General features: G+C 46.0%; 8 protein-coding genes and 1 pseudogene across 16 annotated transcripts; 5 read left to right on the top strand and 4 right to left on the bottom strand.

The window, feature by feature from the left end:
- Window positions 1–1,095: 1,095 nt before the first annotated feature.
- Window positions 1,096–3,447, top strand: LOC9637109. The gene is made up of 5 exons (XM_024662202.1): window positions 1,096–1,309; window positions 2,250–2,614; window positions 2,680–2,858; window positions 2,929–3,226; window positions 3,285–3,447. Exons 1-5 carry the CDS (start codon window positions 1,096–1,098, stop codon window positions 3,372–3,374), a joined length of 1,146 nt encoding a protein of 381 aa, XP_024517970.1. The 3' UTR covers window positions 3,375–3,447.
- A 1,911-nt stretch (window positions 3,448–5,358) lies between these two features.
- LOC9638025 (transmembrane protein 208) lies at window positions 5,359–6,514 on the bottom strand. 2 transcript variants are annotated; one of them, XM_024662278.1, is made up of 6 exons: window positions 6,229–6,514; window positions 5,980–6,173; window positions 5,808–5,892; window positions 5,681–5,752; window positions 5,535–5,622; window positions 5,359–5,473 (listed from the first exon to the last, which is right to left on the bottom strand). In XM_024662278.1, the coding sequence occupies exons 1-5, from the start codon at window positions 6,499–6,501 to the stop codon at window positions 5,539–5,541; spliced, it is 708 nt and encodes a 235-aa protein (XP_024518046.1). In that variant the 5' UTR covers window positions 6,502–6,514; the 3' UTR covers window positions 5,359–5,473; window positions 5,535–5,538. The 2 variants fall into 2 exon arrangements, with proteins under 2 accessions (XP_024518046.1, XP_024518045.1); XM_024662277.1 differs by having other exon boundaries at window positions 5,359–5,622.
- Window positions 5,919–6,873, top strand: LOC9637108 (39S ribosomal protein L54, mitochondrial). Its single transcript, XM_002988424.2, has 3 exons — window positions 5,919–6,083; window positions 6,256–6,303; window positions 6,393–6,873. Exons 1-3 carry the CDS (start codon window positions 5,919–5,921, stop codon window positions 6,768–6,770), a joined length of 591 nt encoding a protein of 196 aa, XP_002988470.2. The 3' UTR covers window positions 6,771–6,873.
- LOC112341689 lies at window positions 6,842–8,129 on the bottom strand. Of its 2 annotated transcripts, none has more exons than XM_024662275.1 (6): window positions 8,018–8,129; window positions 7,654–7,949; window positions 7,552–7,602; window positions 7,353–7,486; window positions 7,197–7,288; window positions 6,842–7,143 (listed from the first exon to the last, which is right to left on the bottom strand). In XM_024662275.1, exons 2-6 carry the CDS (start codon window positions 7,933–7,935, stop codon window positions 6,965–6,967), a joined length of 738 nt encoding a protein of 245 aa, XP_024518043.1. In that variant the 5' UTR covers window positions 7,936–7,949; window positions 8,018–8,129; the 3' UTR covers window positions 6,842–6,964. The 2 variants fall into 2 exon arrangements, with proteins under 2 accessions (XP_024518043.1, XP_024518044.1); XM_024662276.1 differs by having other exon boundaries at window positions 6,842–7,132.
- Window positions 7,953–10,614, bottom strand: LOC9637107 (sec1 family domain-containing protein MIP3). The gene is made up of 7 exons (XM_024662267.1): window positions 10,435–10,614; window positions 10,245–10,388; window positions 10,048–10,197; window positions 9,629–9,988; window positions 8,301–9,572; window positions 8,184–8,252; window positions 7,953–8,137 (listed from the first exon to the last, which is right to left on the bottom strand). Exons 1-7 carry the CDS (start codon window positions 10,477–10,479, stop codon window positions 8,024–8,026), a joined length of 2,154 nt encoding a protein of 717 aa, XP_024518035.1. The 5' UTR covers window positions 10,480–10,614; the 3' UTR covers window positions 7,953–8,023.
- Window positions 10,610–11,464, bottom strand: LOC9638024 (protein transport protein SEC13 homolog A). The gene has a single exon (XM_002988353.2). The coding sequence runs from the start codon at window positions 11,462–11,464 to the stop codon at window positions 10,610–10,612; it is 855 nt and encodes a 284-aa protein (XP_002988399.2).
- Window positions 10,869–13,665, top strand: LOC9638023 (protein ORANGE, chloroplastic). Of its 7 annotated transcripts, none has more exons than XM_024662273.1 (8): window positions 10,869–12,074; window positions 12,145–12,261; window positions 12,322–12,408; window positions 12,465–12,541; window positions 12,600–12,727; window positions 12,786–12,883; window positions 12,985–13,065; window positions 13,299–13,665. In XM_024662273.1, the coding sequence occupies exons 1-7, from the start codon at window positions 11,481–11,483 to the stop codon at window positions 13,060–13,062; spliced, it is 1,179 nt and encodes a 392-aa protein (XP_024518041.1). In that variant the 5' UTR covers window positions 10,869–11,480; the 3' UTR covers window positions 13,063–13,065; window positions 13,299–13,665. The 7 variants fall into 7 exon arrangements, with proteins under 7 accessions (XP_024518041.1, XP_024518040.1, XP_024518038.1 ...); XM_024662272.1 differs by having other exon boundaries at window positions 12,985–13,069; XM_024662270.1 differs by lacking the exon at window positions 13,299–13,665 and adding an exon at window positions 13,166–13,257.
- Window positions 13,666–15,755: 2,090 nt separating this feature from the next.
- Window positions 15,756–17,425, top strand: LOC112341659. The gene is made up of 6 exons (XM_024662201.1): window positions 15,756–16,430; window positions 16,488–16,634; window positions 16,693–16,772; window positions 16,823–16,908; window positions 16,965–17,122; window positions 17,184–17,425. The coding sequence occupies exons 1-6, from the start codon at window positions 15,756–15,758 to the stop codon at window positions 17,259–17,261; spliced, it is 1,224 nt and encodes a 407-aa protein (XP_024517969.1). The 3' UTR covers window positions 17,262–17,425.
- A 1,899-nt stretch (window positions 17,426–19,324) lies between these two features.
- On the top strand, window positions 19,325–20,444 carry LOC112341691 (annotated as a pseudogene).
- Window positions 20,445–20,584: the final 140 nt, after the last annotated feature.

Here is a 20,584-nt window from a genome sequence, read left to right as displayed (position 1 = left end):
TAATAAAACAAAAACTCGGAGATGTGGCATAGACATGTACATTGTCCAGGAGACGGGCGATCGCCCAGCGACCTACGCCCAAACGCCCGACTCCCGCGTTGTATGGCGTAGGCCGGGAGCGTTTTGAGCTCTCGAGCCCCACCCATCATTAATGGCGTCCGCAGTCCTGACGGCCTCTGCGCAGTGGAGCAATTAATGGTCACATTGCCCAAATTTGGCACACTGGCCACTGCCAGAAAATCACCTCTACATTTGGCGGAGGATGGAAAGGGCCTGCGCTGCCAAATCCACCTACGCCCGCCATGCCATGTCATGTCACCATTGCCATACCCATGCTTTGAGCATGCATGAATCATATCCATACAATGCCACCCATTCATCTTACCCATGCCATGCATTCATTCAATGCGAAACATAACAGACAATGTTGAGTGAATGATAAACCTTTTCTAGTGCAATTTAATGGCCAATGGACCGTATATCTATATGGTGATTGCGTGCTCATAAATCACCCCTACCTATATCTGGGGGTGGCGAAAGAAAGAAGCGATCGCGATCGCTCAGGCCCATGCATCATCCATGATCTCCATCCCATTCCAACCCTTTGATCACCATTCAATTCCACCGTGCTTGTCTCTGTACCATGATTAGATCATTCAAGATCGATGTTTGCGCGAAAGAAATCTCGCTAAAAACTGCTCCGGCGATCCATCGTCTCTCTTTTCCTTAACTCGCTCCAAACCAAGAGAGATCATCTGTCTTTGTCTCTCTCCCTCTCTCTCAAACCAGCAGAATTACAGCTCTAGATATCCTGGGAATTTAAGAGCTCCTTGATCCTCGCCTCTCCAGTTCCAGCTCCAGTGCTGTTGGTGTTGTTTGCTCGCATTGATTTGGGTCATATGAAAGAAAAGGTCGAGAAGAGCGCGAGAGCTCGTATATATGTTATAAATGTGTGCGAGGGAAGTGATGGATATCTCTCCCTCGATCCATCCGGAGGAGCGAAAACTACTTACAAGTATGTAACGCGAGTGGAAAAAGATCGATCGATTCGACTTACAGCCAGAAGATCGCCCAACTTTTCCTCCCCGCGGGAGAATGAAAACCATGAATGCGTTGTCACAAGATCGGTCTATTGTCTCGTGTTTGCCTCAATCAAACCTCTCCCACCTTTTTCACGAATTTAGGTACGAGAACACAGCACAGCAGCGTCGTTTTCACCCCGCGTGTTTTACCAGAAACCCGGGTGAAAGTTTTTTCGGTTTTACAGAGATTAACCAGAGGCTGATTGACTGGGATATTCCAGTCCTGCGTGCGTGGCTGGAATGTCGCCGATGAATTGAATGGTGCGTCCCAACTCCCGTGCACCGTTAAACACGGTTCACATTTACGCTTCACGCAGCGTAACTGTCGGTAAGTAGCTAGTCGCGGGGGGGTAAAAAGGAAGGATATCTTTTCACTCGGCCAAAAGATGCCAAAGAATCAATCAATTTTGTAACGTTTTCCATGTATCGATCGATCTTTGTTTGTGAATTCTAAAGCTTGATCTCGTCGTGATCTTGCCTTGAATCATAGGTGGAGTTGGAGAGATGGCATTTCTATCTATCTAGAAACATTTCAAATTTGAGAGAGAACGAGAGAGAGAGAGAGAGAGAGAGAGACAAAGAACACACAAGAGTTATGGTGCCGGGGCGTGGTCAAGCACCAAATCTACACGTATATGTTTTCATTGGAGCCGCCACCACCTTTTTGATTGATTGATTGATTGAGGATCGAGCATGGCGTCGTGAAGTTTCCTACACTTTTTGTCAATAGGTTGTGTTCTCGTTTGATTCGATGATAGACTTTGAGTGGCGACCTTAAAGTGCTTTTTTCTGGCTGGCAGCGAGACGAATCCAGAAAAATGGATGGAGTTAATTTCGGTGTTGTCTCGATGCCTTCATGGGCGACTGAGCGAAAGCATGAATTATGATTTCCCAGGGAGTGATTGGAATTGGGGATTGGAATTGACTCGAGTGGGATCTGGACGGATGTGCCGTGCAAACGTTTTTCTAGCGCTCCATCAATCAGTTTGGAGTCATTTAGATCGATGCAAGATCAAGGACGATTCACAAACTTGTTGCCAGGATTGATGATCGTCAAAAGGACAAGCTCTCTCACAGCAAGTAATGTTCTTTCTTAGTAAACCCCTCTTTTGGGAATTAGGGTTTATGAATTTAAATTTGGAATCTCCTTGATTATTCGTGACTTAGGGTTTATGGATAGAGTAGTGCGACTAGATTCTTTCGCTTTGGCGCTGCTCCGGCGGCCCAATGCCGGCATCCACGCAGTAGCATCGGCAGTAGAGCACACGGATTTGACAGGGAGGGAGCGGCGGCGGCAGAAGAACGAGCGTCGGCTGGAGCTCGCGGCATCGCGTAAGTTGCCCAAACCAGAGGAAGAAGAGAAGAAGAAGGTGGATCAAAGGAGGAAGAAGAAGAGCGATCCAAGCCTGGCGAATCTCGCCAAGATGGGAATGCAGTGGTACACGCTGCGAGTGTTCACCAACAACGAGGCCGAGTCCATGGAAGCTCTTCGCTCGACGCTCGAGGCCGAATTCCCAGATGCAAAGTTTGAGGTAAAGAAGATTTTGTTTCTCTTGTTCATGGAGTAGTGAATGAATTTCTTCTTCCTTGATGCAAGGTATGGTCTCCCATAATTCCCACCGAGAGTGTTGTTCGTGGAAAATCCAGGTTCGCTATGAAAGCTATGCTCAGGGGTCATATTTTCCTTCGCTGCGTTCTTGAGGCTCCAGTTTACAGGCATGCTATGAACGAACGCTCGGTCTTTTGCTTCGTGGGAGCGTTTCCATACAAGATGAAGTGAGTTTTCCTTTGATCGTCTATCTTCTATTTTCTCTCTTTAAGATTTTCTAGACGAGATTTCTGGCAGGGCTGGCTATGACACAAAGATGATGAAAGGTGGCTACCCGGATGCTCGTATCCCCGCGCCAGTCCCGAGCTATCAGATCGAGGCTCTTCGTGAAGAGGCTGCGACAAGAGAACGAGAGTTCAAGCTTGAACAACAGAAAAAGAAAGCCTCGGAAGATCAAGTTCTTCTGGAGGTCAAGGAGGTGGATGATCTCGAGCAGCGGCAGGGGGATTTGAGAGTTGGAGACATGGTTGCAGTGATCTCTGGTGCCTATCAAAACTTTCAAGGAACAATCCTTGAGTTCCTTCCGGCTGGAAAGGTGCAACTTCTTTCTTTTTTCTCTTGTTTAACATTTTTTATTGTGATTTATTTCTTAGGTGAAAATTGTTCTGCCCGTATTTGGGACGGATACAGAGATTGAAGTTGATATGGATGCCCTTGTAAGCTATCAAGAAACAAGGCCTTGATATTTATCTGTATCACAATTTCATTTAGAAAGGAAAAATGTTATTTATTTTAAAAACTTTTCTTACCAGTGAATTGATTCGAAACTACTATGAACTTAATATTGAGCTCAAAATATACAGATGTTTATGGTAATGAAGGTCATTTTATTTATATAAATGGCTTCTTATTTTAGGATTTTGGGTGTCATACTTTATTTATTGGAGTTCTTTTACAAAAATCAAAATGCAATAAAGATTTTAAAAATATAATGTATTAATACTATAAATATTTTTGGCTAGAATTTACATATCCAAGATAAATAATATCTAGATATATATTTTTAGAACTTATTATTTTTATTTGTAATATTATATTAATTTTTTTTCATTTCAAGAATAAATGGTTTTAATGAAAACAATAAAAATGCTTTAACTTTGACTAATGTATGTCCTAAAGTATTTAATATGAATAGCGACTTTTATTGTTACTTTCAGCTATCTCTATATAAATAGAGTTGTAGTACAAAGGAAGGTCATTTAAGATATATATTACTTTTTTTTATCAGGCATCATTTATAATAAAAATCTTAAAAAATTGGCTCTTTCCCAATTTAAGAATATTTTAAGTTAAAGTTTTTAAAAAAATATTATTAACACATATTTTATAATATTTAAAAATTTATTAAAATTGATAAAAATTAAGAAAATCCTATAAAATTAACTCTTTTCCTATTTGAAGATTTTTTTAAAATAAAAGTTTTAAAATTTTTTATTAACACTTATTTTATATTATTTAATAACTAATTAATATTGATATCATTTAATAACTTTTTTATAGCTTATTATTGATATTTATAACTTTATATTAAACTTTCTTTTATTTTATCTCCAAGGTAAACTAGGAAATTTGGTAATCATAAACTTGAAAGAGTTATTATAAAAATACAAAAGTTCCTTTAACTTTGACTAATGCATGTATTAAATTCTTTAATATGAACTATTATTACTTTCACCTTTTTATATAAATAAATGTATAACAAAGAAAATTTGAGCATGATTGGAAGAATTGGTTTAGAGATTGTCTTCACACCCAGTTGGTAAAAATTCTTATTTGTCTTGATCTTGATCCATTTTCATGCGCTGCTCATAAAGTAAAAATATCTAGAATTTTTTGCAATAGATATGTTACTTCTTTTTTTTATTAAGCATTATTTAAAATGAAAATCATTCAAATTTAGCTTTTCTTATTTAAGAATTTGTTTTAAAAATAACAATTTTTAAAAATATTTATTAACTCTTATTTATAAAATATGAACAATTATTGATAACAAATTCAAAGATTATATACTAATATTTTGCTATATAGTTATATTACTAGTTATAAAAACAACTATATATTATCTTAGTTTTTAATTAGAAAACTTTCATTAGTAGCATAATTGATTTTTGATTTATGTACATACTTTAAATAAATTTTATTATTTTTATTATATCCTAATAAAATAAAATTAATTATTATATTATTAGCATGAGTGGCTCTGCTTGCTTCTTTAACACTTTAGGCAACAATTTTATCAAGTTAAATTTAGAAAATTAAATGTGACTAAAATGAGAGTAAAATTTACTTGTAAATAAAATTTATTTTATACTAATTTTTTAGATTTTATTTATCAGTTAAATTTCTTGAATATTATGACGTATGTTATGGTATTTATAATTTTTTTAATTTATTGGCTACTTTTATATTGTTATTTATAATTTAAATTCAATTAAAAGTTAAAATTTTAAACTTTTATTTTCTTTGATTTCTTCTAATACTTCATTCAAATGTGAATTTATAAGGAATTTAAATTTTAATCCAAATTCTACTGAATAAGCTTTTTATTTTATTAATTTAGTCTTTCTTGAACCTTTTTTAGCTACTAAAAGTAATATATAATTATTTAACAATATGCATGATAATACTCCAACAGCTTACCGCTTCGGCAGGTTGTCTAAGAATGGAGGAATCACAACTCACAACAATTTGGTATTTCAATCCAATGACCACTTCTGATAGTTTTAGCCTTCCCAGATCTTCATGGCCTCCAGCGAACTCAAGCGCTAATCTCCCTGACTGTCTGGAAAAATTATAAGAAGAAGCTCTATCACCGCTTATCTGATGGTTTCTTCACTCAAAACCTTACTACCGGGTTTTAACCCGGGAGAATTTCACTTTGTTGGCTTTCTTCTCTTTCTTCTTTCTGGCCTTTTCATCCTCGCCAGCGTCCTGTGAAATCAAAGCGCCTTCGTCAAGAAAAGAAAGCAAAAAGAAGGAGCTCAAATACCTGTGGCGAGCTTTGGAAGACAAATGGGTACAAAACGAGCTGCCACAGCTTGTAGAGAGCAAACAGTGGGATCTAAACAAGACCACCATGAAAAAGAAAGAAAGAAAAGATCAAACAGAGTTCTCACCACCCAGTAGAGGTACCAAAAGTAATCGGAGAAAACGCTGGAAACCTGGACAAAGCTCGTGATGTAGATGATATCGTGAAGATAGCTGCGAGACAAAATCACGAAAGAAGAATGGAAGGATCGGTGATCCCAAATTGTAGAAAGAAAGAAGAAGAAACAAACAAGAAAAAACCTGCAAAGTCCTCCAGTGGACATGTCAAAGCCGCCATCGATGAGATCGCCGCGCTCGTCAAAGGAAGGCTGGGCCATCTTCTGGAGCTGCGAATACGAGAGCTTGTACGCGGCCGAGGAGAGCAGCAGCCGGAAGAAATGCCTCCACGACACGGACGAGCGAAGGAGCAAAATCCTCACTAGAATGTGAATGGCCTGGAAATCCCCCCAGAGAGATCAAACTCGCGCATCGATGGATCGATTAGCTTACATTTGAGACAAGGATGAGGTTGCGCAGCCACTGGATGTGCTTCTCGTTCTCCTCCTTGCGCTTCTTCGCGCCCTGGTTCGCCATTCCTTCCCCCAAAACCCTAATCGCAAGAACCCTAAAAACAGAGCATCTAGGGTTCTTCGAAGAGGATGGTCTTGACGCAGGCGATCGGTGGCGCTGGAGCTCGATCCAGGGCACTGCAATGCGCATTTCGATTGCGCGCCGCCCCCGCGGCTGGCAGTGGCGGCAAGAAGAAAGGGCGAGGAGGGCCATCGGCGCCCACAGGGCCGACGGTTCCCATGGAGCAAAGGGTCAATGTGGTGCTTGGCGCAAACATCTTCAAGGAAGGTAGCGATCCTCCCATCCATGCCGATAGCGAGTATCCCGACTGGCTGTGGACGCTGGACAAGCCACTGCCGCCGCTCAGCGATCTCAAGCGCAGGGATTTCAAGTCGCTCAAGCTCCAGGAGCTCAAGCGCCTCGTCAAGCTCGACAATCGCCAGAGGATCAAAGACTCCAACGCTCTCAAGAAGAAGAAGTAGCACAGCGATCATCCTGTAAGCTTCCCATCTCTTCTTCTCGATCCTTTCAAAACAAGGAAGAGCTTCCCATATCCTTTGGAAGAACTTTCCATCTCTTTTTTTTCTTCTCGATCGAGTCAAAACAAGGAAGAACTTCCCATCTCTTCTTTCTCTTCACGATCCTTTCAAAGAAGGAAGAACTTGGGCTTGTTCTTTCAGTGCTTCCTGGTGTGTCTTCCCAGCCAACTAGACATTTGGCCCAGAGTTACCAGATTCTTCACGATCATCCTCGCTCGAGCGATCATCTGTCTCACGTTCCTTGCTCTCTCGGCTACCAATGGCTGGACCACGGTTTGGACTGGCACTGCCGCTCGCGTTTGTGCCTGCCACATCGCTACACACATAACGAGTTGGAATGAAAGGAAGAAGAAGGGATGGTTTCTTTACCTGCGGATGCTAAGCTGCTTGCTCGTCTTAGTCCATCTTCGGCTGCTCGGACTGCTTGTGTCGATCGTCTTACACCGGCTGTTATTTCTTGCCTGAAGAGGGAGACAGAGAAAAGCTTGTTTTCGGAGATGGATATGGTGAATTTAAACTGCTTACCCGAGGTCGCTGAGTTCCATGGTGAGATCGCTAATCTCCATGCCCGACAGTCTCACGGCAGCCATAGTTCCCGGAAGCTCTTCGCGAGTCGTTTTTGCAAGTTTTTCCATGGCTTCAGCTGCTTTCTTGATTGCCTGAGTAGTGATTGAGAACAACGTGAGCAAAACAGACAAAACGAAGACTAGGTGATGATTCTCACCAGTAGCGTCGGTATGGCGGCTAAGATAATGCCGCAGAGAGCGGCCATTATCTACAAAATCCAAGGTCAGGAAAGGAAAAGAAGGAAAGAAAGAGAACTGACCACGGATGCCATGATGCCGAGAAATACCAAGTGCTGTTCAGTCATTCTCCATGATGAGGAGCTCTCTGGAAATGTTCTAGCCACATCGGTGCCAACTACTAGACCCACAGTTTTCGTCTCGGTTGTTTCCGAAAGATCTTTGCTAGTTGATAGAACCGGCCTCCTGGAATTTTGTTTCCCGGCGCAATTGAGCTTCGCCCATTTGCCTGGAGCTTCAAGAAAAAGCGGCCTGTGTGTACCTTTGGAGAAAGCGAGGCCGGAGGCTTGATGAGACGCTAACATCTTCAGGCTCAACCCTATCAAAACAAGAAAAAGATTCCTTTTTTTTCAGCAACCTTGGGACTTCACAAAACTATTCTTTCACCTGGAGTTAGAGATGACAGGATCCCAGCAAAAGGTCGAACATGGCGTTGGGTGTAAGAAGTGTGGTTCCTCCCATCAACAATTCATCGAAATCTCCCTGCAAGGCTCTCGCCTCCCGCACCTGGAAAACAATATCATTTCTTGCAACGATTCTACTCCGATGATACCTCGACGGCGTTGAAGCCCCCGATTACAAAAACAAGTAGAACTTTGTGGTCGGAAAGCTTGTGTTTTGCCTGAAAAGAGAATGTTAGAACGCTTTCAAGACTGTAAGTCATTGCTACCTGTCCAAGGCCGAACCTTCCCAGTCCACTTTTGAGAAAGCGTCCGACTGTGGAGGAGTGGTGTTTCAATCCGGGGATGTCACTGTTTGACAATACCAGCGACAGAAGCTCGTTGATTACTCCCCGATGAGTTCCAAGGAGGCGTGTCTCCCTCAGTGGATAATGCGTTCTCGCTGCAGCAACTCTGTGTAGAGCATTGAATAGTTCCTGGATCCTGTCGTTTAACTCCAGCTTCAGCTGCATCTGTGAATACTCTTGCTGATCGTTGTCTTCCCAACTCTCCCATTGATCTTCAGACCAGTCATCGGGACTGGAAATCTGATTTTGAGCCTTGGTCTTTTCCTTTTCCCAGTGCATTTCAAGTGCATTCTCCAAGCCTTTCAAGAAGTCCAGCGACGGTTCCGCTGGACCTTTGAGAATCGCATCCGTTACTGCTTCCTTTAAGCTACGTTCCTCCTCCCAAGAGAATGGACCACCTTCCTTCGTACTATATTCTCCAGCGAGCGCGTATCCCACAATGAGTATGGTCAAGGCGTCCCTCAGAGATAGCACGCTGTGATCCGAGGTACTTTGCCTGATTAGATCTCCGAGCTGAGAAGCAAGAGTTTCAATCCCATCTGCAGCACTGATACCGAGTACCCTCTCAGCACTTGCAAATGCCTCCCACTGTGTAACTCGTGCTGCCGTGGTTACTTCCGCAGCAGCCTTTCCCAGTTGAACAAGCCCCGCTTGTTTCAAACCAGCTGAACTGTTGAGCAAGGTGGTAGCCAACGAGAAAAGCTCCTTGGAGTTCGTAACCAAACGCGATTTTCCCGACACTTCATGTTCCTGCCTTAAGATATCCTGGATCCAGTTTCTGACGAGTAGAGCACCGTCCTTTGCTCTCTTCTCGAATAGTATGTCCAGTCGATTCACTCCCTGGAAGTCCCACGCTGTGCAAAGTGAACCAGCAATTTCATAAGTTGTCTCGTCACCGGTTTCAAGGACGAAGGACTTTTCTTCCTCTAATGTCGGTATTCGAACGTCCATTGATGGCCTTTTGACGGAAGCAGTGCTTTCTTGGTGTGTCTGACGGGGAAGAAACGAATAGATCTTGTCAACCAACGAATCTCCATGGCTGGCGGGTGTTATAAGATCGAGAGAACGGTCCAACAGCAGAAGGCCAGCAGTCTTTTTAGCTCGTCCGAAGCCATCACCAGAGATCTCCGTCAGCTGCTTGCCAACCAGATGTGCCAGTGGACCCAAGCTGAAGATGTCGAACTTCAGATCGAGCTGCAAAAGAAAGAAAAGTTCACAAGAGAAAACTGAAGAGAAGAGCCTTGAAGTACCTGTCCAGCGAGATCATGGAGAAAATGCGCGTGAAGTGTAGCTCCGGCAGGAGGGAGCTCATCCTCGTCCCAAGCCAAACCATTGTCGTAAGCTGGTAGTCCGGGACTTAGAAACGAAACCTCTCTTTTGGAACTGAGAGGAGCCGTGGCAAACGCTGCGGAGGAAGGAAACACGAACACTCTCGGAGTTACTGCGCAGCACAGCATCGGCAAGTGCTTCACAGTAACAGAAGGACCGCTTGAATTCTCAAGCCTCTCGTCGGGAGTGAGAGCTTTGAGAACATCTTGGAGCAGGAGGTCTTTGTACTCGGTGAAAGCATCGGTTCCCAGCGGAGTATCTCCACAGTTCGAGTGAGCATCCTGCGAGGGACGGACTTATAAGGAACACTCGAAGAAGAGAAAGATGAGAAGAACTTTACCTGTGAGATCGAAGAGAGTATAACGAAATGATGGATCTTCGCATGAGTACGAATGCAGCGCAAAACATAGCAATGGGAATCGCTCAGCAGCTGCGACGTGACGATCACAATCCTCGAGAGCTCCTCCACAACTCCATTCCACACAACTGTCTAAGATCACAGCATTTTCAGTGATCACGCATAGAATTTCACCATACCTCGTCGCAGGCCGACGCATTCTCCAGCTGACACACACCCCGCGCTCCCAGCTGCAGCAAGAATGGAAGCCCGCCTAGAAAATGGAACGCTTCCAGCGCTCCATCGTCCAGATACACCAAGGCGCCTTGCAAATTCTCGGCTTCCTGGACAAATCCATCACAACAAGATCCAAACCGCGATCGATTCTACCTCGCCAAGGCACTGCTGGCCCGCCTTCACCAGATCGATCGCCATCAAACCCCTCCAAGAATCGAAATATTTCTAGGGCTCTTGAGCATTTTAGGGTTCATGCTTTTTAACTTTGTAAAAAAATAAACATAGAACAAATGGTCACAGGAGAGAAAACTTTTTACCACGGTAACTTTCACTGGATGGTATTTACTTGACTCCACTCCCCATCCACGGCCTCCTTCCAGAGCGTCACACTGTTGGTAGCATCGGCCACTGCCAAGATATTCCCAGTGAGAGACCAGCTCGCTCGCCACACCGGCGATTTAAAATCGTGGAGGAGCTGCCCTTGCCACTGATCGCCCTCGCGCCCCTGCGTCCAAATCACCACAGTTCCATCCTGGGAAGCGCTGGCGATGGTGTTCTTGGGGAGCCCCAGATTTGGAGCCCAGGCGACGTCTCTCACCCAGTCGCTGTGCATCGAGAGCGGCGGGAAGCAATCCATCTTCCAGTGCCCATCCGCGAATTTCCACACCTTGACGGTGTTGTCACATCCCCCGGAGACGAGCTTCTGGATCAAGCCCGCGCGGCCATCGCCCAGGAGAGATCCGGGCGACGCCGAGGGAGCCCAGGACACCGAGGTGACGCCCACCGGATGGGCTTGCTGGATCTTCACCCTGTCCCAGGATCCATCCGGCTTGTTCGTGAGCACCGAGATCGTTCCATCCGAGGAGCCGCAAGCCAAGCAGAGGCCGAATTCGTGGGGCGCCCAGGCGATGCTATTCACCGACGCTTCGTGCTCCTTGAAGACGTGTGCCTGGATCCACTGGTTCTCGGCGCCCTCTTTCCAGATGATCACCTTGGCATCGTAGGAGCACGAGGCGAGGATGGATCCAAACTTTGGATGGCCCCAGCAGATCTGCCACACCGGGCCGTCGTGCCCGCTCAGCGTCGCCAGCAAGTGCTCACCTTGGGATCCCTGCGGCACGGAGAAAACCCTGACGGATCGATCCGATGAGCACGTCGCCAGGCGCTTGCCGTAGTAATCCATCTGCGCGTCGTGGACAATGTCGGTGTGGCCAGATTCGATGCTGTGGGACGACGGCAACTTGTCTCCCGAAGGGACTGGGGACGCATTCACTGCCGCCATCGCTGCCGCCATAGCCCCAACTCCCGAGCTCGAAACCCTAGCTCGAGCGTGCCACTTTGACGGAATATGCCTAAGAGCATATGCCGCTAGTGTGTTCTCTCGTCGCTACAGCCAAAATGGAAGACGAGCTGATAATCAGGGTTTGTTCTCTCGCCAGAAATTTGGCTCGTCCCGAGGGATTCTAGGTGCGTCTAGAGAGGAATGCGAGGCTGGAGAGATGTTTTCATCGATGTCGGCCCCGCATTCTCCCGCAGTAAGCAGCTTCGGTGGTTCTTGGGCAAGAAATTCCAGATGCTCGAGTCTGGAGCGTCCGGTTTTGTGGATTTCGAGGTCAAGGCCGCTCAACCGCAGTGTAAGGGCGACGCTCACGGATGATTCTTCCTCCTCGAACAACGGGTTTTGCATCATCGAGAGCCGAGACACCGTCGTCGATCTCGCGAAAATGCAGTTCGAGGAGCTCAGGGACAACGTGAAAAGCCGCCGCAACAAAATCTTCTTGCTCATGGAGGAGGTATTTCCAGAATGGCTCTTGTGTGTCATCGATCGATCGCTCCTTTTTTTCCATTCGACGTTCCTTCCAGGTTAGAAGACTGAGGATCCAGCAGCGATTGAAAGGCGCCGAGCTAGGCCTGGAAGAGGAGGACGAGGAGAACGATCTGCCAGAGTATTCATCGTTGTTTCCATTTCTTCCACCTTTGGTAAACAAACACTTTCTTATGTTTTTCTATTTCCTCTCAGCAATGGCTTGGCTATGGCAGACATACACGACGTTGAAGTTATACTATGCAACTTGCTTTGCCTTTTGCGGTGGAGTCATCCTTTTCGGTGGCCTTCTAGCTCCTGTTGTAAGCACTAAAATTCAATACTGTGTAGAGTTAAGATCTTGTTTTCCTTTCCAAAGCTGGAGCTCCGACTTGGGATTGGATTTACCACCTATACCGATTTCATTCACAAGATGCATTTACCCGAGCAGCTAAGGTTTGTGACACTGGAGGTTTGTTGCTGCTGCTTGATGTGGTCTTTGGGATTTTTATAGTCAGGTCGATCCAATCGTTGCTTCGTTTTCGGGTGGGGCTGTCGGAGTCATATCGTCTCTGATGGTGGTGGAAGCTAATAACATCCGGCAGCAGGATAAGCAGAGGTGCAAGTATTGTCATGGAACTGGTATGGCAATCAATCAGCTCATGGTTTTCATTGCTACAATGCTTTTCAATGTTTCAAGGCTATCTGTCGTGCGCTCTATGCTCAGCCGCTGGAGATGTAGCGAGTTCGAAATCCATGGAACGTAAGAGATGTCCAAACTGCTTTGGCGTGACGAAGGTAGAAGTTTCTTCCTCCTGCGTCTAGCTACGCTTTATTTTTCTTTTCTGATGTCTCCTTTCTTTTTCTGATCGTTTCTCTGTCATTTTTCTATTTTGCAGGTGATGTGTCCTACTTGTTTATGCACAGGAATGGCACTTGCTACTGAACACGACCGTCGAATCGATCCTTTCGACTGATGAGTGAGTGAGTGCGTATTCCTTTTCGTCTTAAAAAATTCCCCTAGCCATTGATCTTAGCGAAAACAGCGACTAATGCTTTTGACTTGCTCTCTGTCACCAGGTGAGGGTGGGGTTACGTGTGTCTTTCCACCCGCCACACTTGGCGATCGAGAGTATGAAAATAATCTCGAAAGCTGGGAAATGCCGACTGTATGCCTTGCTTGCTTGTTTCATTTCTTAATGTTTTGGTGCAGGAAGCGGTGGCAAGTCCAAGGATCTGACGACGAGGCAAGGAAGAAGTTCCTGTCAAGCAGAGAAGTTGCCTATTAGAAGAGAGATCTCAGGAGATGGGTGATGGAGAAAGCCGACTTAGCAGCGGGGGAGACGAGGAGAATGAGCGTGATGGGCTTGTCTCGGTTCATAGCCGGCACAGCCACGCCGAGGATATGGATGGAGGAAGCCTTTTCGCGACGCGTTGGAGGACGATGGAAGCTTTGCTCTTGCGTCCGAGCTTGTCCTGCGAGCTCGACTCTTTCAATAACCCATGCACGTACTATTGTGATTGAGGCAAAGCCTTCGATTAAACAACACATAAGCAGCTAAAAGATTCATCACTCCTTCTACCCCTTCACTGATGTTATTCCTTCCAAGAAAAACATAAGGCATTTGGCACGAAAGCCATGCTTGGGATGAAATCTTTGAGCAGCACCCAAATGCCCAGCACGGTTCAGACCATCGATCACGCGGCAATAGTCTGGATCAAGACCATCATAGAGCTAAAGCACTACTTAGATCTAACGTTTTCATCGTATCAAACATTTCCAATGCACAGTGCTCCAAGTTATCACACCACTCTGGAGTAGTTTAGACGTTGGTCGTGCTCTGGCATCAAAAAGGACTTCTACTTCCCGCATACATTCGATGACACAAATCTCTGGCTAGGAGAAGCTGTGATCTTTGCGTGTATGCTATTAGCATTGTGTTCCAGGCAATGAGGTTTCGATCTGGCATTCCATTGAAATTCCCGAGCTCTTTCGAGGTTTTCTGCCAGAATGCCTTTCCACGATTCTGGCATCCAATTCAATATTTCTGTCGCATCCTTATCAAGTCAAGCATATGCTGTTACCATGGACGTTCTGTTTGCCTCTAGCATATCATCAAAAACTTCTTCTGCCCGTGCCAAATCTCCATGCTGTGTGTATGTGGCGAGCATGGTGTTCCAGACTATCAAATCCCTCTGTGGCATTCTACTGTAGACATCTTTTGCCGCTTACAGAAAGCCATTCTAACGATGAAGTTCACCAACTCAGTTAATCATCGCATTGTAGCGACAGCTCGTACCCCATCCATCTTGCGTTCCTCCTGCAGTGTTCATAGCACACCTCGTGAATTTCATTTCTTGAAGCATCTTTCAGTGTTTTCATATGCAGACAGCAGTGCATTGCAGCAAATGATGTTGTGCATTCGCATTTGGGTAAAGATCTCCTCGCTAGCTCAGAGTTCGCATAAGAAACAGCCAGACTTGTCCACGTGATCAAGTAATGAAGTGGCGTTGCATCGAAATGAGATTTTGCCATGTCATTATGCCCTTGTTGGGCATATGACGCAAGTATCATGTTGAAGAGTGTTTACCTCCGGACAAGACGAGAGCGTTGTCTCATCAACGGCAATGATCAAAGCCTACGGAATAAAGCGAAGGAGTGGAGGGTGCTCATTGAGATGAGAGAGAGAAATGTTGTTTTGAACAGCGCAAATACCCTGTCTTGGCATTTGGTCGAAATAGCAAGATGCTTCGTTTGATTACATCATGTGAACGAGCTCGAGGTCGAGAAGGGTGTAGAAATCTTTGAAACTACCTTCCCGGAGCATCATCTCTTGGAACACTTTGCTTGCTGCATACGCGTCTTGCCAACTAGATTTTCTCCAGTGTTTGTCACATTGGCAAAGTCTTTGATCATCTCCTCAGAGCCTGGTTTTGAGTATTCCCTAGATGCCCAAGGACATGGAACCTTGTTATGCAAATTGGACGAAACCTGAGCACACATTCAACTTCATGACTTCGAACAGACTATTGCCGCATATGCGATCATTAAGACGACTGGCCAAACAGTGAGGACCAATCATGTCTCTGGTCATGTAAGTAAACAGCCTCTTTGAGCACAAGTCAACGCGATCAACTAACAGGCCCTCGACTACATGGGATTTGTAAAGGTTGACGAAAAGCCATGCGTTTCCTGCCGGTCAACGCTCTTAGCAGTCAGTCAATGGTAAGTCAAAGCTCTCGTTTACTTGAAGTAAAATGAGTATACGTAAGCTTTAAGAAGAGGAAAGTACAGACATGACCAGCTATAGAAAGCTGTCAAGCTCTTCCATGGCTAGCGATTGGCGCAAGCAGCAAAGCCGGTTGCAAAGAGTCCAGAAACTGTTCGCGTTCACAGCCATTTTTCTCGGCCAGATATAGCCCGCCTTCGCTCGCGCCAAACGAGAGCCCCTCTTCACGTCCTTCGCGTCCTTGTAATGCCCAAAACCGTAGTGATCAACCAATGCCTCAACCTGGTTCCTGGAAGACAACCAGCACCGTGAATGTTATCATATGCCCGTTCTGGGCATACTCACTGGAAACCGCAAGCATCTGAAGCTTCGCGCCAAGCTCCTTCCTCCTTTTGCCTTTTGCTTTTTCCTATGGACGGGAGATATTACCCTAAAATCTGATGGCTGAGTCCACACCGCTCTACGGGAGAGGCGATAGAGTTTCTTCTGTAGTCTTCCGTGGGCGCAGGCTAGAAATCGCTGGAAAATGGTGTCTCCCTTCCCACTATGATCTGCAAGAGGATGCGGTTCTGGAGCTTGTCACCACTCGAAAACCGTCCAAAAAGGTACAAGATTCTATTTCGAAGAGCCTCGATGAATCTGGGGTCTGTTGCTCGTTTGACGGGAAGAGCCTCTTCGTTTTCTTCCCGACGTCTCTCGCATACGCGACGCTAGCCGATGCAAAAGAACAGGTCCGGTGCTATGCCATGAAGAAAGGGAACGTGTTCGAGTTTCTCTTGCTGCCCAGCCCGCTTTGGAAGTCGAAAGAGGGCAAGTTCTTCATGCCTCAACAAGCTCTCTTCCGGACGTGTGAGCCCTACTGTCCATCCGAGGGGATCCTAGCGTTCGAGATTGGGGAGAGGCACGAAGAGCCAGCGTGGCGCCAACTTTTGGAATCCGGGGCATTTTCTGGAGTCTTGGCCTTGATGCCGGGATGCCTGGACGTGGTTCTTATCACTCGCCAAGGGACTCAACGATTCCATGACCCCGACTTTGTAGACTTGGGCGAGCTGTTGAGTGGCTTTCGGCTCTATCTCACGGCTCTTCCAAGGGTACTCTGGCCAACACTCCGGGAAGTAAGTGTCGCCATCTTTGGCGATGCGAAAACAAGTTTATCTCACTTGTTTGTGCAGGATCGGAGGGGCTACATGACAACCAACAAGAAGCTGGCGGATATCCTTTGCAAACGGATACGCGAAGGGAATGTAGAGGAGGCGAAAGCGGTGGTGTGTTTTATGTCTTGTTTAGATACGTTTAGCTCCTTTGAGGTGCTCCCTCTGGTGAGTCTTTCTCCGTATATGCATGGTTCATGTCCGGTGTTTAAACTGGCATGCACAGGTTCTAGCTGTGTCCAAGAACATGGAAGAGCTCGTGGAGTTTATGTGTCAATTTGAGGTCGACGTGGATCAAGTTGACTGGTTTGGACGAAGCAGCGTTGTCTTCTTGACTAAATTGTCCTGCCTTGCAGGTTTGGTCAAACTGCACGAGCTCGTGCTACGGGAAAGATTCGAAAGTTTATCGACGAGAAATACCCGGATGCCCCGGATGCTCCTGGTTTGGTCTTTTGTTCTTCCTATAGGTTACACATATGTAATTATTGATTCTTGTAGAAGGTTTGACAGTGAGCGCCCCTGAACCATCAACGGTGAAAGTTTCTGGTCTCACTTCCGAAAATCTCCGGAAACTGATAAAGATGGTCTCCGGAAGAAAGATTGCCGCCTACTATCTCCCTGATGCAGTTGGAGAAACCAATACAATGTGTTTGCAGGTAAGTAGCTTTTGTAGATGCTCTCTTTTGTTCACGCCTTTCTTTTGTCTGAATAACGCAGCAATTGTTTCCTGATGCGAGCGATCCTGATTCATTACTTCGAGAGGTCAAAGCCACGCTAATGGTAGGAGGAGACTAATGGTGTTGGCGCGATGGCAGTGCTTGGCGGGTTTTGAGGAACATGACCACCTCTCTCGTTGTAGAGTTTCCATCAAGGAAAATCCACCCAACATTGCAATTACGCCCGTCAAATGTCGAGGCGCAGGATTTATCCACACCCATGCTATCAAACAAGGCCTCTGTTTTGTTACATCAGTGTTCCACCCAGCATAGGGCGATGGATTCCAGCTCTCTTAGATTCATGGCGGAGCGATCTTCCTCGCCAACAATGTATGGCCACCATGGCAGCCTTGCTGACGCCCACACTGTCTTTGACCCCCAGGACCATAGCTCTTCCGAGCATGCTTAGCAGAGATCTTGTGGCCCTATGATATATGCCATAGCTGAGCATGGCAGCTTGGATGAAATATTTTAACAAGTGCCATAATGGAATTTGTCTTCGTGAAACTCATTAATTGCAATATTTGTTAACATAAGGCATCTTTATTTTACTGTGCAACTATGTGTCATGAGCGACCATGGTAGTTACAATCGCTTCCATGTCATGCCACATTCCTCCTGCCATGGCCGTCTTTCTCTGGCGAAGAGGCTCATGGATTCCACGCCTGAACTGGAACAATCCCTCTTGAAGATATCTCCGCCGTAGACGCAGCATTCGCAGAGATTACCCAATGCGATGAGACGATCCTGCTCGAAACGCATCGCAAAGATCTGGGCAAGGTGGAGCGCGCATGCCGAGCTGCAATCCCGTGTCCTCGACGCTCATGATCTCGGCCTAGGCGGAGCACGGGCCCAATGATCCGGGCATTTGCGGAGAGCTTAGCGCGTGTTTGATATGATGCCCACGCGAGACATTGTCTCGTGGAACTCCCATATCAAATATCTTTTATGGTTTAAGGACTTTGACGGAATATGCCTTATATGTTCTCTTGTACTGTGGGCTCGCGAGAAATTTGGCTCGTCTAGCGAATATCAGGGTGATGCTCGCGCTCAGGGATGCGATAACGTTCACTTGTTCCGGCAGGTTGCGCGACGTGTTCCGGTTGAGGCATTGGTGGATCACTACGGTTTCGGGCTTTACAAGGACACGTGAAGGACGTCAAGAGCGGCTCTCGTCTGGCACGAGCGTATCCAGAGAAGTCGGGGCCGTAAGTTAAGGACCTGGCCGAGACAAATGGCTGTAGTTTCTGGATTCTTTGCAACCGGCTTTGCTGCTTGCGCCAATCGCTAGCCATGGAAGAGCTTGACAGCTTTAAGCGCATCACGCTCATTCACCTCGTCTCCCCCGCTGCTAAGTCTGCTTTCTCCTCCATCTCCTGAGATCTCTCTTCTGATAGGCAACTTCTCTGCTCGACAGGAACTTCTCCCTTGCCTCGACGTCAGATCCCTGGACTTGCCAGCGCTTCCTGCACCAAAACATTAAACTTTACCAAAAGCATACAGTCCGCATTTCCCAGCTTTCGAGATTATTTAATTTCGAGATACGTAATTATTGATTCTTGCAGCAGAAGGTTTGACAGTGAGCGCCCCTGAACCATCAACGGTGAAAGTCTCTGGCCTCACTCCCGAAAACCTCCGGCAACTGGTACAGATGGTCTCCGGAAGAAAGATTGCCGCCTACTATCTCCCTGATCCAGTTGGAGAAACCAATACAACGTGTTTGCAGGTAAGTAGCTTTTGTAGATGCTCTCTTTTGTTCACGCCTTTCTTTTGTCTGAATAATGCAGCAATTGTGTCCTGATGCGAGCGATCCTGATTCATTACTTCGAGAGGTCAAAGCCACGCTAATGTTAGGGTTAGGAGGAGACTAGATGGCGGCAGTGCCAAGCAATGATATACGCCATGGACGAAGATTCCTCTTCGTACCATCACTTGGACGGTCCTGATCTGCGCCTCATAATCGCGGATTTTCCAAAAAGGTCAAACTTGTAAATACCCTTCAGAAATATAACTATTTCTGCCTTTAAGTCAAGTACTTTTTTTAGTTTAAGGACTTTGACGGAATATGCCTACGACTTGGCGAAGAGAGGATATTACGTTCTCTTGTCGCTAGAGCACTGATAATCAGGGTTTGTAGGGCTCGCGAGAAATTCCAGGTGCGTCTAGCGAGGAATGCGAGGTTGGTTGGAGAGATGTTCTCGTCGATGTCGGCCCCGCATTCTCCCGTAGTAAGCAGCTTTGGTGGTTCTTGGGCAAGAAATTCCAGATGCTTGAGTCCGGCTTTGTGGATTTCGAGGTCAAGACCGCTCAAGCGCAGTGTAAGGACGACGCTCACGGATGATTCCTCCTCCTCGAACAACGGGTTTTGCATCATCGAGAGCCGAGACACCGTCGTCGATCTCGCGAAAATGCAGTTCGAGGAGTGAGAAGTCTTCTTGCGCATGGAGGAGGTATTTGAATTTGTGCTCTTGTGTGTCATCGGTCGATCGCTCTTCTTTCCAGGTTAGAAGACTGAGGATCCAGCAGCGATTGAAAGGCGCCGAGCTAGGCCTGGAAGAGGAGGACGAGGAGAACGATCTACCAGAGTATTCACCATTGTTTCCATTTCTTCCACCTTTGGTAAACAAACACTTTCTTATGTTTTTCTATTTCCTCTCAACAATCGCTTGGCTATGGCAGACATACACGACGTTGAAGACCTACTATGCAACTTGCTTTGCCTTGTACGGTGGAGTCGTCCTTTTCGGTGGCCTTCTAGCTCCTGTTGTAAGCACTTCAAATCTAGACTGTGTATATATGATCTCCTTACATTTTTGTTATCCTTTCCAAAGCTGGAGCTCAGACTTGGGATTGGATTTACCACCTATACCGATTTATACATTTACCCGAGCAGCTAAGGTTTGTGACATAGGGAGTTTGTTGCTGTTGCTTGATGTGGTCTTTGGGATTTTTATAGTCAGGTCGATCCAAGCGTTGCATCATTTTCGGGTGGGTCAGTCGGAGTGATATCGTCTCTGATGGTGGTGGAAGCTAGTAAGATCCGGCAGCAGGATAAGCAGAGGTGCAAGTATTGTCATGGAACTGGTATGGCAATCAATGAAGACGTCATTCATTTTCATAGTTTTTATTGCTACTTTGCTTTACAATGTTTCATGGCTAGGCCGGAATCCATGGAACGTAAGAGATGTCCAAACTGCTTTGGCGTGACGAAGGTAGAAGTTTCTTCCTTCTCCGTCTAGCTACACTTTATTTTCTTACTTCCGATGTCTCCTTTCTTTTTCTGATGTTTTCTCCGTCCACTTTTGATCCTTTTTCATTTTTCTATCTTGCAGGCGATGTGTCCTACTTGTTTGTGCACAGTAATGGCACTGGCTACTGAACATGACCGTCGAATCGATCCTT

Source organism: Selaginella moellendorffii, unplaced genomic scaffold (assembly GCF_000143415.4).
Source record: "Selaginella moellendorffii unplaced genomic scaffold, v1.0 SELMOscaffold_88, whole genome shotgun sequence".
NCBI classification, from domain to species: domain Eukaryota; kingdom Viridiplantae; phylum Streptophyta; class Lycopodiopsida; order Selaginellales; family Selaginellaceae; genus Selaginella; species Selaginella moellendorffii.
This window is presented reverse-complemented; position numbering and strand designations above follow the sequence as displayed.

Excerpts from the sequence above, each read along its gene's own strand:
- LOC9637109 (XM_024662202.1), top strand. The coding sequence starts at position 1,096 with ATGAAAACCATGAATGCGTTGTCACAAGATCGGTCTATTGTCTCGTGT. Across the intron at positions 1,310-2,249 it reads CTGGGATATTCCAGTCCTGC|GGTTTATGGATAGAGTAGTG; the intron begins GTGCGTGGCTGG and ends TTCGTGACTTAG. Across the intron at positions 3,227-3,284 it reads AGTTCCTTCCGGCTGGAAAG|GTGAAAATTGTTCTGCCCGT; the intron begins GTGCAACTTCTT and ends TTTATTTCTTAG.
- LOC9637108 (XM_002988424.2), top strand. The coding sequence starts at position 5,919 with ATGGAAGGATCGGTGATCCCAAATTGTAGAAAGAAAGAAGAAGAAACA. Across the intron at positions 6,084-6,255 it reads AGCTGCGAATACGAGAGCTT|CCACTGGATGTGCTTCTCGT; the intron begins GTACGCGGCCGA and ends GAGGTTGCGCAG. Across the intron at positions 6,304-6,392 it reads TTGCGCTTCTTCGCGCCCTG|GCGATCGGTGGCGCTGGAGC; the intron begins GTTCGCCATTCC and ends GTCTTGACGCAG.
- LOC9638025 (XM_024662277.1), bottom strand. The coding sequence starts at position 6,501 with ATGGCCCTCCTCGCCCTTTCTTCTTGCCGCCACTGCCAGCCGCGGGGG. Across the intron at positions 5,893-5,979 it reads TCCACTGGAGGACTTTGCAG|CTATCTTCACGATATCATCT; the intron begins GTTTTTTCTTGT and ends TTTGTCTCGCAG. Across the intron at positions 5,753-5,807 it reads TTTGGTACCTCTACTGGGTG|ATCCCACTGTTTGCTCTCTA; the intron begins GTGAGAACTCTG and ends GGTCTTGTTTAG.
- LOC112341689 (XM_024662275.1), bottom strand. The coding sequence starts at position 7,935 with ATGTTAGCGTCTCATCAAGCCTCCGGCCTCGCTTTCTCCAAAGGTACA. Across the intron at positions 7,603-7,653 it reads TCGGCATCATGGCATCCGTG|ATAATGGCCGCTCTCTGCGG; the intron begins GTCAGTTCTCTT and ends TGGATTTTGTAG. Across the intron at positions 7,487-7,551 it reads CCGCCATACCGACGCTACTG|GCAATCAAGAAAGCAGCTGA; the intron begins GTGAGAATCATC and ends ATCACTACTCAG.
- LOC9637107 (XM_024662267.1), bottom strand. The coding sequence starts at position 10,479 with ATGGCGATCGATCTGGTGAAGGCGGGCCAGCAGTGCCTTGGCGAG. Across the intron at positions 9,573-9,628 it reads TCCATGATCTCGCTGGACAG|CTCGATCTGAAGTTCGACAT; the intron begins GTACTTCAAGGC and ends TTTCTTTTGCAG. Across the intron at positions 8,253-8,300 it reads GAAGGTTCGGCCTTGGACAG|GCAAAACACAAGCTTTCCGA; the intron begins GTAGCAATGACT and ends TTCTCTTTTCAG.
- LOC9638024 (XM_002988353.2), bottom strand. The coding sequence starts at position 11,464 with ATGGATTACTACGGCAAGCGCCTGGCGACGTGCTCATCGGATCGATCC.
- LOC9638023 (XM_024662273.1), top strand. The coding sequence starts at position 11,481 with ATGTCGGTGTGGCCAGATTCGATGCTGTGGGACGACGGCAACTTGTCT. Across the intron at positions 12,262-12,321 it reads TTCCATTTCTTCCACCTTTG|ACATACACGACGTTGAAGTT; the intron begins GTAAACAAACAC and ends TGGCTATGGCAG. Across the intron at positions 12,728-12,785 it reads CAAGTATTGTCATGGAACTG|GCTATCTGTCGTGCGCTCTA; the intron begins GTATGGCAATCA and ends CAATGTTTCAAG.
- LOC112341659 (XM_024662201.1), top strand. The coding sequence starts at position 15,756 with ATGGCTGAGTCCACACCGCTCTACGGGAGAGGCGATAGAGTTTCTTCT. Across the intron at positions 16,635-16,692 it reads CCTTTGAGGTGCTCCCTCTG|GTTCTAGCTGTGTCCAAGAA; the intron begins GTGAGTCTTTCT and ends TGGCATGCACAG. Across the intron at positions 17,123-17,183 it reads CCAATACAATGTGTTTGCAG|CAATTGTTTCCTGATGCGAG; the intron begins GTAAGTAGCTTT and ends TGAATAACGCAG.